We start from the raw sequence: 14,103 nt of genomic DNA on the forward strand, positions 1-14,103 counted from the left end.
CTTGTCAGAAATGATACTGTGATAATTCTTGTTTTGACTGAGTTGCTCCCAACAAGAAATTTAACAGAATGAAAGCTCAATATGAATTTGGAAACACCATGCCAATGTTAGTTATCAAGATACTATATAAACTCTTTTAGGAAGTAAAGCCTATGAGAAGGCAGGCTAAATTAAAAGCTTTTATCTATGCTGTCGCTGGAAATAAAAGCCCACATACCTAATGAGAAAACATGCACTGCTAATTAGTTTTTAAAATTACACATTTTTAAATTATCCTAATGTGGATTTTTTTGGCATTTTGGGTTTTTTGGTTTTGTTTGTTTGTTTTGAGACAGAGTCTCTATCACCCTGGGTAGAATGTCAAGGTGTCATCATATCTGTTTCTTGGGCTCAAGAGATCCTCCTGCCTCAGCCTCCCAAGCAGCTGGGACTACAGGTGCCTACCACAATGCCCAGCTAGTCCTGCTCTTGCTCAGGCTGGTCTTGAACTCCTGAGCTCAAGCAATCCACCTGTCTTGCCTCCCAGAGTGCTAGGATTACAGGCATGAGCCACCACACCCAGTCTAATGTTAACAACAACTGCAGAGGTGTCTCCAGCTCTTAGATCATCTTAGAAAATAGTCTAATGATATCACAATATGTACTAGTATCTCATTTGGTCCCCCAACCTACTTGATGTGGCCTGATCCTGACGTAGTAAGCTGCTCTTCATTTTCAGGATTGAAAGTAACCTTATAAACTTCCTGGGGAAAAGCTTTTGTCCTCAGTATGGGTTGCTCTTCTTTCCAATTCCAGATGGTCAGTGTGTAATCAGGGTTACTACCAACAGAGGCCAGCAAGTTACCATTGTTGTTAAAGTCCACATAAGCATACGCCTGCTCGGTCCCATCTGGAAGGATGTATGAGAGTCTAATAAATAAAGGCACATTTATTTCATTCTCAAAAACATCTTATAAAAACAAAACAGAGAGGGAGACAGCCCTTGATGATACGAGTGTAACAATGTCAAGAATTCCCTATAGGAATAATTCCAAAATTATGTATTACCCTGGGCTTTAGAATAAATTATATGGTACATGTATGAAGGGAGAGGGTGAAGAAGTCTTAAAATCACATTTTTCATGAGACAATCACTTTGAGAACATTCCTTTTTATGAAGTAGGGGAGAAATACAAAAGCAAATTAGATAGCAGAGAGAAATCAAACTATAATTAAAAATCTGCCACTGAAAAACTCCAAAAGTAGAGACTACAGAATTAATTACATGAAAAACAAAATTAACCATCACAATTATCTTACAATTTTATGTGTCAATTCAGATAGAATATAGTACTCAGTTATTCAATTAAATACTAACCTCGATGTTGCTATGAAAGTATTTTGTGGATGTGGTTAATATCTACAATCAGTTGACTTTAAGTAAAGGAGATTATCTTTGATGATGTAACTGGGTATCATCCAATCAGTTGCAAATCATTTTACCATAAGGACGTTTGCCCTAAAATGTTTATAGCAGCTTAATTTATAATCGCCAAGATGTGGAAACAACACATGACCTAAATAAACTGTGGTATACGTATACCATGGAATACTATTCAGCCATAAAGAAAGATATTTCACATCTTTTGTATTAACCTGGATGGATTTGGAAAACCTCCTCGTAAGTAAAATAAAGTATCACAAGAATGGAAAGGTGAGAATCCAGTGTACTCAATACTAATATGAAACCAGTAGATGAACAACTATAGGCCCGCATGAGAGAAAAACACAATTAAATTCAAGAAGGGATGGAGTGGGATGGGAGGAAGTTTGGTACAATGTAGGGGTGGGTATATAGCACACCTCCTGGGTGAAGGGCTCAACTGGGACTTTACCTAACAAATACAAACAATGTAACCTAATCCTATGTACCCTTATATTAGTCTGAAATTTAAAAAAAAAGAAAAGCCGTCAAAGTAAAACTGAAGTTTCCTTGAGAAAGAAGAAATTCTGCCTGAAGACTATAGCGTTAACTCCTTCTCACGAACTTCCAGACAAGGCCATGGTTACAGTCTGCTGGCTGGAGGTGCATGCTTTATCTGTGGGACTGGCTATGATCCTATAAAAAATAATAATAATAATAAAAGAATTTCCAGACTGCTAGCCTGCTCAACAAAGTTCAGATTTACCAGTTCCTACATTTGCAGAAGCCAATTCCATTTAACTAATTTATTTTGTATCTTCCACTAGAGCTGTTTCTCTGGAGAATTCTGACTGATTCGATAACATCATGTCTTCTTCAGAATGTTGCTAACCTTGAACATAGACTATCTAAAGATTTCTAAAGTCCTTTTGGACTCACCTCGAAGGATCCTGTAGGGCCTCAGAGAAGGGTATTCATAGATGATAATCTTTGGAAAACTTCCTTTTTCAGCTACTGCAAAGTGAGTTTTATGTGGATGAACCTACAAAAAATAAAATCTCACTAAAATATCAAAAGAAAGATTTCAATATAAACATTTCCATTCATTCAGTAGTTAGAATCCATTATTTCCTATTTTGTTTGTTGGGCTCTACTTCAATAGAAAACTCAAAAATGAGTATCTGATAAAAACTTGATGATGGATATGATTTAAACTAAAAACTAGAAGAACAATCATTTTAAGTTTATTTTTATTAAGACAGTCATTTCTAACTCTGCAACTTTTTAATTGCCATTAGAACAGTTAGAGTAATGGTTCTCAATCATTATTGTACATCTGAATCTTTTGCAGGGCTTATTAAAACACAGATTGCAGGCCCTACCCCCAAATTTCTAATTTAACAGGTCTGGCTAGAACTCACCTATAAAATCAGAATTTGCATTTCTAACAAGTTCCAAGGTGATGTTGATGTTACTGGTTTAGACCCTTGCTTTGAGAAGCACTAAATGAGATGAATTATTTACCTTGAATATAGTCTAAATTTTGTATATAAAAATATATGGAATATATGGAATCCATGTTTCCAGAGTAGGTAACATCCCAATTTAAAAAAAAAAAAATTCACTTTGGAGAAACTTAACATAAGTGTATGTAAACTTTTTAGAAGTGAGAAAGATATAGTATTTCCAAGCCAGACACAGAAAAATATAGTAAAATATTCTCCTAATAAACTATTTGTGTCAGAATTTCACATGGCAACTATAAAAGTTGAGTAGAATCCTATATTCATTTCTGTTATTTTTGTTCACTGGTAAGCCAAAAATAAGGAAGAATAAATAGGCAGCCAAAAAACAGCCAAAGGCTGTTATAAAAATAAGCTATTGGCTCGGCACCTATAGCTCAAGCAGCTAGGGCACCAGCCACATACACCAGAGCTGGTGTGTTCGAATCCAGACCAGGCCACCAAACAACAATGACAACTACAACCAAAAAATAGCCAGGCATTGTGGCGGGTGCCTGTAGTCCCACCTGCTTGGGAGGCTGAGGCAAGAGAATCGCTTTGGCCCAAGAGTTTAAGGTTCCTGTGAGCTGTGATACCATGGCACTCCACCCAGGGTGACAGCTTGAGACTCTGTCTCAAAAAATATACATAAATGAAATAAAAAGTAAAAATAAAAATAATTTAAAACACATTGCACTCACAAAATTCTACTTTCAGATACTATTTTGTAACTCTTGGTTATATACCTAAGAAAAAGGAGCTTGGTTCTCAGATATAGCTTATAAATGTTTGTACCCATGATAATGTAGCTGTTTTTCTTCCTTCCACTTTAGGGCCAAAGACTTCCTTCCTTCTGGTAAGCTGCCTCTTATCCTTCCATTCAAATACATCTCCATCACTTCAACTTGAGTGAAGGTTACAGAAGGGTTACAGAAGGGACACTCAGATAATGGTAACCCTGAAACACCTAGTAATGTTTAGTAAGTGTTTACTATGTGCCAGACAGTGACCTAAGTTCTAAGATCTAAGTTCTATCTGATCTAATTAATTCCATTAAATTTCACATCAACTTTGTAAGCTTAGATAACATTATTCCCAATTTTTTGATGAATAAACTGAGGCACAGAGAGTTCAAATAACCTGTCTGCTGTCATAGAGGCCATAGTGTACTATGAGTGATAGGGTTGAAGCCAGGTGTTGGAGCAATGGAGTAAATGGAACTAAGAAACAGTGGATCTCAGAGGGCAAGGGGAAACAGATTAAAACTTTAATCTGGGCTCAGCCCCTGTAGCACAGTGGTTATGGCACCAGCCACATACACCAAGGGTGGCAGGTTTGAAAGCAGCCCGGGCCAGCTAGACAACAATGACAGCTGCAACAAAAAATAGCCGGGCAGTGTGGTGGGTGCTTGTAGTCCCAGCTACTAGGGAAGCCGAGGCAAGAGAATCACTTAAGCTCAAGAGTTTGAGGTTGCTGTGAGTTGTGATGCCACAACACTCTACCAAGGGCAACACAGGGAGACTCTGTCTCAAAAACAAACAAAAAACTCTAATCTGTGCAGATCCTCATTTACAAAGAAATATTGTGTAGCATATGTGGTTATAGAAATGTGAATGGCGATTTAAGACAACCTTTTACCTTTCCAGGTCTTATCTACAGTAAGTAAAATTTCTGTCTTCTGACATTGGAGGCTGCTGTGGGGTTGTTTGGGTGTCTTATTTCTAGAGAAGACCTAGAATTGGTAAGTCATTTTCTTTACACTCAACATAGAGATTTACCCTATCTTTCTGGAAGGTAATGTATAGGCCCAAAACACATTTCTTACAGGTTTCTCATAGCCTTGCAGAAGTATTTATCATCTTCAACTGGATAATGGTTTCAAAAAAGATGAGTTCATGTGGACAGTGGAGGAGGGACGCCTGTCACGCCAGACAGCAGCAGCTCCAGCACACAGAGAGAAAAGCCCTGGTGGACAAGCTGCTCAACATCCAGGGGAATGAGGAGCAGCATTCCTAACCACACTACACCTTTGACTACTGTCTTTAAATCAAATTGTTTTATAATAAAATAGAAAAATGTACTATTAACTTGTCACGAATTGCTAAATGTGTGATAATTCAATGTTTCTTAGTCCTCTGCTGATCGTGGGCTTCAGCGCTGCCGACACCTCATGGCCGCTGACTGCCTTCTCTCCACAAACCCATGACCTTCACATTGGGCCTATACATATTTACCCATAGCCATCTCCATACTATCAGGTCCTTGTGTGTCTAGTTTTTTGTTTTTCTTTTTTTAAATAGGACTTGTCTCTCTTTAGATGAATTTTTAATTCCTTGAATTCATAGAAGTCATAAAATCTTCATTTATATCCCCCACTGTACGTTCTATATAGTTTTAGACACACAGAATTACATAATAAATTCTTGCTGAACTTATTAGTCTTATTACAAACTCTCTGAGGACAGGGACTTTTAATATGTACACATGCTATATAGAGATATATGATCAAGAAAGAAACAAACCTGATACTATCATTCCATACATCTCACCATATACTGTTTCCACAATCTCTCTCTCTCTACATCCTATCTATAGGTCTCATATTTTCCTCCCTTCTCTGTTCCCATTGACATATGCCTGCTTCAGTCCTCAGATCAAGACTCTATAAAACTTCTTACTCACCTCTACTTCTAATCTGACTGTGAAAAGACCTGCATGATTATGGTGGGTAAATCACTCCACCTCTAGAAGCCCCCGTTTCCTTATATACAAAATGGGATAATATTATACGATTGCATGGAAGCAATGTCAGTAAATGTAATGGCTGTAGTGCCTGAATTTAAAGTAGAATATAGATGGTTGTGCATCTCATGTGACTCCACAATACCATGCCTAGTGTTAGCACCTAACAACCACTATTGGTGGTCCATAGAATAATTAAAATAATGGTTTATTTTTTTCCTAAATGCATACCCCAATGACACCAATTCCTTCACCACTGCTACTTTGCAGGTAATTCTGTTCCTTGGTTTTCAAATTCAGAAGGATCAGTTGGTTCCCAGCTACATAAAGTGCCGTATTGTTGTCCAAAAGTTGCAGGTTGGCCCGCTTTCTGCAGTCATAACCGAAAGAATGCCTGTGGGAAAGTTGCTAAGGAAAGAAGTGAAAAAAAAAAAAAAATCCTAGGGATTGGAAAAGTGATGAAATAAATGTATTTTTAAAACGCATACTTTTAAAGATTTGAGGTTGAAGTAGTTGAATTTTACTCATAAATTTTTTGTGTATGTGAAACTTGGTAAATGTAGAATGTAAATGTCTTAACACAATAACTAAGAAAATGCCAGGAAGGCTATGTTAACCAGTGTGATGAAAATGTGTCAAACGGTCTATAAAAGCAGTGTATGGGGCCCCATGATCGCATTGATGTACACAGCTATGATTTAATAATAAAAAATAAAATAAAATAAAATTTTTGTGTATTAGTAACAATTTTGTTTTTAAATTAGATAAAAATCCTCATAATTAACATTCAATTTTCCTAGGGAAATCCTGAAAGCACATTATTTTTGTAATGATAAATAAGAGTAAAACTGTTATTAAATTTGAGTATCACAGACAGTACAGCTGTCACCTAAATAATTTCACATTTCTCGCTCCCACTACAACTAAATCACAAAGCATAACATGGGAGAAAGTGCATATCTTCATCATCTTAGGATTCACAGTGCCTATTAAGTTTGTTGAATGACCATAGTAAAAGTATTACATAAGCCTCTTCCTTGACACTGAAATACAAGATGTTTAAAATTCTGACACGCTTGGGAAATGCTAAAATACCATTTAATAACATGTGACTACTGTAATACATTCACATAAATATAATTAAAATTTAATTTATATGAATTATGGAAATTGACCAAGTAATTTGTAGTATAGAAATATACACGTAGTTCATAGACATTTCTGAGTTTGTTCATGTACCTATGCATGTGTAGGAAAGTGTGTGTTTATGTTATAGAGAAAAATCATACTGATTCAAAATAGAGGTAAAAAAATATCTTAAGTTAGGAACAAGATTCCTTCCTCTCAATGTTTTGGTCCAGGGCATTTTTTTGTTGGAAGATTTTTTTATTGTTTCTTCAATCTCAGTGCTTGCTATTGGTCTGTTCAAGAGATCTATTTCTCGTTGGTTAAGTCTAGGGAGAGGGTATGATTCCAGGTATTGGTCTATTTCTTCTGCACTGTCAAATTTCTGGACATGGAGTATGAAACCATATTCCAACTATCGGCTTCACAAACCCAGCATCATCAAGCGAGAACAAACACTAAATCTCCTTGTCAGTTATCCTCATTTTTATATATCTTCACAGACTCTTATTCTCCAGGCCCATTAAAATATCCTCTTTTGTGCCCTATTTCCTCATGGTCACTTCTCTGAAAACTCACCTAACATGTGATGTGAAAGTACCAATGCCTGACAATGGCAACATCAGTGCGTCAAGAAAGGAAATCAATGTTTTACCCGGACAGGCTTTGGCAAAGGAAGGCCAGGCTGGCAGAGGTGGTAAATGGGAATAGAGGCCTTCTGGTCTACTTCACTTCATGTCTCATGAACTGCAGCCTTTTCCACTTGTACAAAAGATAGCCCAAAAAGTATCATTTCTCTTTATTATTTGGCATCAAACAAAAATTTAGTTTCAATTAAGGTCATACATTTCTGGCTCAGCACCCATAGCACAGTGGTTATGGTGCCAGCCACACGCACCAAGGCTGGCAGGTTCGAACCCACCCAAGCCAGCTAAACAGCAATGATAACTGCAACAACAACAAAAAATAAATAGCCAAGCATTGTGGCAGGCACCTGTAGTCCCAGCTACTTGGGAGGCTGAGGCAAGAGAAATCGCTTAAGCCCAAGAATTGGAGGTTGCTGTGAGCTATGACGCCATAGTACTCTACCGAGGGTGACATAGTAAGACTCTGCCTCAAAAAAAAATCATACATTTCTATCTCAAATTCTCTAAGGGCCAATATTCTTAGAATTACCTAAGATAGGGGTTAGCCAGTTTTTCTACAAAGGGCAGGTAGTAAATATCGTAGGCTATGTAGGCCAGGTGGTCTCTGTCACAACTCCTTAACTCTGTAACAGATGAAAGCATCTCTACTACAGTAAAACTTACCTGCAAAAACAAGTGGGAGGGCAGATCTGGTCCATGGGTTGTAGTTTGCCAACCCCTTACCTAAGAAACTAAAATACCCAAACTAAAATACCCAAATTTAGCTAGAGTGGATACACAAGTGAGAGAAGATCCAGTGGTATGTTGGAATCAGGAGTCACAAAAGGTATTGACACAAGCTCCATATAATCATAGTAGAAGCTCTCTGAAATTTTCTTCTTGACTTCCTCTCCTTCCTCTTCCACAGCTGGGGTTTCCTGAGAGACTAAGAAATTAAAATATTTTAACTAAGAAGAGTGGGAATCCAAAATTGTATTTCCCAAGGTAGGAGAAATGTGCGCAGCCTGCAATACTCCAGCCGTAAGTATTGCAACTGCCCGAACACAGGATGCCATCCACCATGCACATGGGAGTAAGGACCAACATGCCTGCCAGGAAGATGCTGAGCTCTGGCAAAGAGCAACTCCCAGTCATTTCCAAGGGAGAGCTGGAAAACAATCACCCATCTAGGGTAGGGCTTTCCTCAGACCCTCTCAACACCCAAAAGACCAAGTCTGAGAGTTCTATACCTGATTGTCAGACATGGAATACAACTTCAGGGCTGCTAAATTACCCTACCAAAATATGTGCAATACTTTTCCTTTTATCATTCCTACACATTCTGCAAATTTTTCTTTCTATGAATTTACAACCATTCAATTGATCTTTAAAACAGTGACTATTACCAGATAGAAAACTAACACTACTTACCTCTAGTGGTTTCCAAATCATCATCCTGAAATGAACTTGAACTTCCTTCCACATGTTCCAAATCTGTCTTTTCTTCTTCTAAATATGATTCTTCACCTTCAGTTAATGTTTCATCTGTGGTATCTTCTTTCATAAGAGCTATTAAAAATAATTATAATTAGCTGTGGTATATGTATACCATGGAATACTATTCATCCATTAAGAAAGATGGAGACCTTACATCTTTTGTATTAACCTGGATGGAGGTGGAACACATTCTTCTTAGTAAAGCATCACAAGAATACAGAAGCAAGAATCCAATGTACTCAATTCTAATATGAAGGCAATAGATGATCTAAGACAAGGGGAGGGAGTAGGGGAATGAGGAATGGGGAGGCGGGGCGGGAATTGGGGGGTTATGGTCTAAGGCACACCTTTTGGGGATGGGACACAATTATAAGAGGGACTTTACCTAACAACCACAATAAGTGTAACCTAATTCTTTGTACTCTCGATGAATCTCAAACAATAAAAAAAGAACTATTAAAATAATTTAATAATTTCTAAATTTTGATTTTAGTATTTTCTTATTCCCAAACTAGCTAAAACTTCTAATTTGTTTGTTGCTAAATTTAATCAATTTTAATACATACTCAAAAATTTCTAGAAGAATCATTTCATTTGGTCAGTCTTGTAACCTTACATAATGAAAAGGTCTTTTCTGTCAGTTAATCTCCATTTTCACTTTATTTCCAGTCTATTTCCTATCACTGCTTACTTACAGGGAAGTAAAAGATAAAGGAAAAAAAAGAGATTAGTATGCCCATAATTTAAATTTAATTTTATTTTATCAACTTTTATAAAGTACCTGTTATGTCAGAGACAAATAGTGCTTATTGAAGAATAACCATCTCTGAGTATGATTATTTCTCTTAGAATAAGAGAATAAATTAGAGTATTGACTCCAGGACAATCTAGGCAGGAGAGAGAATTGGAATGGGACTAGAATGCCTTCAGGTGTAAATCAACATTCAAATCAAGTCCAAACATGCATATGATTAAGAAATACAATGCCAAGCAGGTGAAATTTAGGGCTTTCAAAAGAATAAGAAAAAATAATAAGTGTGCTACTACTAGATACCAGAGCTACCTAGTAGATATATTTGAGAGGAGACTAAAAGATTAGGAAAAAGGCTGAAGATTTACGTGATTAAGACAAAAAAGCTGGGCCAAACCAATTAGCTGAACAACAGGACAGAGTTCCTTGAAATTCATGTATTTGGATGGAAACAAATTAATCCTGGTACCTAAGTGGGCAAAACACATAGCAGGGCCTTAGAGAGCTACTCTTCAATAATACCCCAGCTCTTTCTGGTATAAATATGTAGTAAAGATATAAATGATCTGAATACCACTATCAACTACCCCGATCTGATATTTATAAAACACTACACCTACCAATATGGAGTACACATTCAAACATACCGAGTCATTTAACAAGACGGATCACCTGCTGGAACATAAGACCAGTTTCAATTCATTTAAAATGACTTAAATCACATGGAATGTGTATGTACTCTGAACACAACACAAGTGAATTAGAAACCAAAAACAATAAGATTCTTGGAGAAAACCTCCAAATATTTGGAAATTAAACAACGTATTAAAAATAATGTATGGGTCAAGGAGAAGTCAACAAAGAAAATTAGAAAATTTTTTTTATTTGGGATTCATTGAGGGTACAAAGAATTAGGATACACTGATTACATTTATTAGGTAAAGTCCCTCCTATAATTGTGCCCTACCCTCAAGAGGTGTGCCATATACCATAACTTTCCATGTCCCTTCCTCCTCCCCTCTATCTGCTCCCTCCTTCCCCCACCTTGTTAGAATACATTTATAATTAAAATACAACTTATAAAATTTGTGGGCTTTAGCTAAGGAAGTGCTTAGAGGAAAATTTATAATCTTCAATACATATATAAGAAAAGAAGACAAAAAAAAAATCAATAAGCCTTAGTTTCACCTCAAGAAACTAATAAAAGAAACCCAAAGAAAATGCAAAGTAAATAGAAGGAAGGAAATAATAAAAAAATAATAGAAATAATAAAAATAAGAGCAAGACTGAATGAAATAGAAAGCCAACAAGCAATAGAGAAAATTAGCAAAGCCAAAATTTTATTCTTTGAAAAGGTCAACAATATTTATAAACTGATAGTTAGACAAATAAAGAAATAAAAGAACAAGGATATAAATGTTTAATATTAGGTATGAAAATAGATTCTACAGAGTTAGGCCCACACTCTTGACAATCAAAAAGAAATGTACAAGAGTCCATTATAACCTCCGCTTAGGTGAAAAACCAGGAATTTTATTCATTCTGCATGAGAATCCTAAGGATAAAAATTTGCTCAGACATGTTATAATGTTATAAGTATGAGAGAAAAGCAAGGTCTTTATGGGGGGGAATGCAGTTATCACCTGCGGGGCTAAACCAGGACAGAGACTTCTTCACAGAGTACCAGGAAGAGGAGGTTCAGTGTGCCAGCAAATTATTTCATGTTATCACTGAGGATCCTGAGACCCAGGATGTGTGAAATAGTGATAAGCTGGGCACAGTGAAAGGCCACCCTTGAGAAGACCTGCCCCTAAAAAAAGGCCTGATGTGGGAAAGGGAGGTCCTGAGGTGGTACGTGACAAAGGGTCGTTATCATTAAATCCATCCCTGGAAAGCTGAGAGTAGCATCCAGGAAAACACCACCAAAGACTGGAAATCAAAAAGCGGACAACCCTGTGTCACAAATGTGGGGAGTACAGAAAAGTGGAAAAGGAAAAAAACAAGGGAGGAAAAAGCAAAAGGTTTTGAGGAAAGCAATATAGTCATATATTTTGGAAAGGTAACTTTAGTGGTAGTGTAGAGGGAGTCCTGACCGGAGAAACTGAAGTAGAAATCTATGTTGCAAGAGTCCAAACAAGAGAAGATAACATGGAAAAACTGAGGATTCACAAGACATATCTGAAACATTAAAATAATTTAATGCCAGTCGTGTTTACGAATTGATCTCCTTTAGGTAAATAGTCAAAAGTAAATTTCTGAAATTATATTTAAAATTAGATCCTGAAAAAGCCAAGATTCTGCTAAAAAACCTAACATGACTATGCCCAGTCAGAAAGAGCCAGCTATCCTTTAAAAATCCTGGTTACAAAATTCTCACTGTCTCTTCTATTGTAGTCTACTCAATGTTACCAAATTCAATTTCCAAGTGAGTTACAATTACTATTTTAATGGGTGAGAAAATTGAGGCTCAAAAAGGTGTAGTCAATTTTCCAAGATCAAGCACCTCTATGTACTCAAAACCAAAGTCCAGCTCTTTCTCCACTACATCGTATCAGAAACATCCATTAAAGACCTCGTAGACTTTACAGAAGAAACCTAGACCAGATGTACAGATTGGTGATCCTCAACAAAGAAGTGATAGGAACCTCTGTGTGTCAGGAGCTGGAGATAAATGATTCAAACACAGAGTCTGATCTAAAGGAACTTCAAGTTTTGTAATGGAGTTAATCCAGTAAACAATTTGTTTCACAATTCACATGTGAACTCATTAAAAATTATTTTATTTAACCTTTTTTTACTTTTTAGAAGGGTATTTTTATTTTTACTGATGAAGTACATGCCCATGATTTTTGAAAGTCAAGTGGTGCTATTTTAAAACTACCCAGGTACTATTTACTCCCTGCTTAAAAACTTTCTCCATCTCTCCAGAAGTTGTCACTTTTAGCTTTTAATATGTAATTTCTGATATGTACCTCCATATTCCTATATAATATGGATACTCTGCTCTCTTTAGGTTGATCACTTTTAGTTTGTTATGGGGAGATAAGAATTTTAAATCTCAGTTACCACTTGCAATAGAAATTACCAACCCTCCAAATATTGTTAGACCACTACATACCTATAGTAAAGACTATTTACTTATTTTAGTATAGGGTTTAATATTGCTCACTTCTAAGTTAAGAATGTATTGTTTTATTCTATTTCCTTTTTGAACAACATCCTTTTCCTAAAATTAATAATTGTCATTAATTCTCACTTCTCTTACTTTCTGGAATCCCATGATGAAGCATCTCAAATCTTATCACAGTTCTGTAAAACTGCACTCAATTCAGTTTTCCACAGCACCTGACAATCTGTCCCGTAACATTTTAGCCTTTCTCGGAGGTTAGAACTCTCCTTCCCTATTTGTCCTCTGGATGGCTGCCCAGGTGTCATCCTGCACATTCCCTTTGCCTTTCTCTTATCTTGAATCTCCTACTTCCTGGACCTCATATAATCTGTATTCTTAGTCAACACCATCATTTTTGTGGAGCTCATTTTCCTGTAGTTCTCTGAGAAAAGGGAGTATGAGAGATATATTTTATGAGATTGTGCCCTTTTCGGTCTACCTTAAAAATTGATTGATAGTTTCAGAGGTCCTCAAACTTTTTAAACAGGGGTCCAGTTCACTGTTCCTCAGACCGTTGGAGGGCCAGACTATAGTTTAAAAAAGAAACTATGAACAAATTCCTATGCACACTGTACATATCTTATTTTGAAGTAAAAAAAACGGGAATACAATCACACTGCCTCATGTGGCCCACGGGACACAGTTTGAGGACCCCTGTGACACCTAAACTTAGTAATAAAAATATGTACACTTTATCTTTACTTACATCTTGATTCCGATTTAGAAGACTTCAGAGACTGCTTCCCATCACTCTTTGATTTATCTGATTTCTCCCCAGTGTCCTGATCATCTGGTTCCTTCATTTTGTCTGTAAGTGACAAACTGAGATAGAGAAGGAAGTATGATGCTATAAAATAGAAAGGAATAGATATTACCCCTAACGAATGCCACAGGTGACAAATACTACATGTGTTGATACTCCTATATTTGCACGGGATCCAAGGTCACCCATCAGTAGAAGGGTGCAATCGTCCTCAGAAACCTCTGAAAAAGAAATTATAATCATAGATTCCCTTTCTGCAGGCAAACTGGTCATTGTGATGCACTCTGGTTTTCTACAGTGAAACAAATGCACCACCCAAATCTATCTTTTCCTCAAATGCTCCACCACTAAATTAACCTTTTGCCATCTTTTCTTTGGTCCATCCCTCACTCTTCCTCTTCACATTATCAAAGTCCCTTCATGTTACTAATCAATTTCAATTTAAAAATATTTATCGAGCACACCTATTATGTATCAAGTCTAATTTTTTTAAATATCTGTACAAGTCACACACAAGTAGCAAGTC

At 36.6% G+C, this 14,103-nt stretch overlaps 1 protein-coding gene across 1 annotated transcript in view; it reads right to left on the minus strand.

Moving 5' to 3' along the window:
- CFAP44 (cilia and flagella associated protein 44) overlaps positions 1–14,103 on the minus strand; it is a 139,594-nt gene that overhangs the window by 112,433 nt on the left and 13,058 nt on the right. The window contains exons 2-7 of the mRNA XM_053565814.1: positions 13,521–13,636; positions 8,829–8,966; positions 8,196–8,343; positions 5,878–6,040; positions 2,342–2,444; positions 673–889 (exon numbers count right to left, since the gene is read on the minus strand). Of these exons, the coding sequence (XP_053421789.1) occupies positions 673–889; positions 2,342–2,444; positions 5,878–6,040; positions 8,196–8,343; positions 8,829–8,966; positions 13,521–13,617 (866 nt within the window). The 5' untranslated portion in view covers positions 13,618–13,636. The remainder of the gene's footprint in view (positions 1–672; positions 890–2,341; positions 2,445–5,877; positions 6,041–8,195; positions 8,344–8,828; positions 8,967–13,520; positions 13,637–14,103) is intronic.

This window comes from Nycticebus coucang, chromosome 16, assembly GCF_027406575.1.
Source record: "Nycticebus coucang isolate mNycCou1 chromosome 16, mNycCou1.pri, whole genome shotgun sequence".
In the NCBI taxonomy this organism is placed as follows: domain Eukaryota; kingdom Metazoa; phylum Chordata; class Mammalia; order Primates; family Lorisidae; genus Nycticebus; species Nycticebus coucang.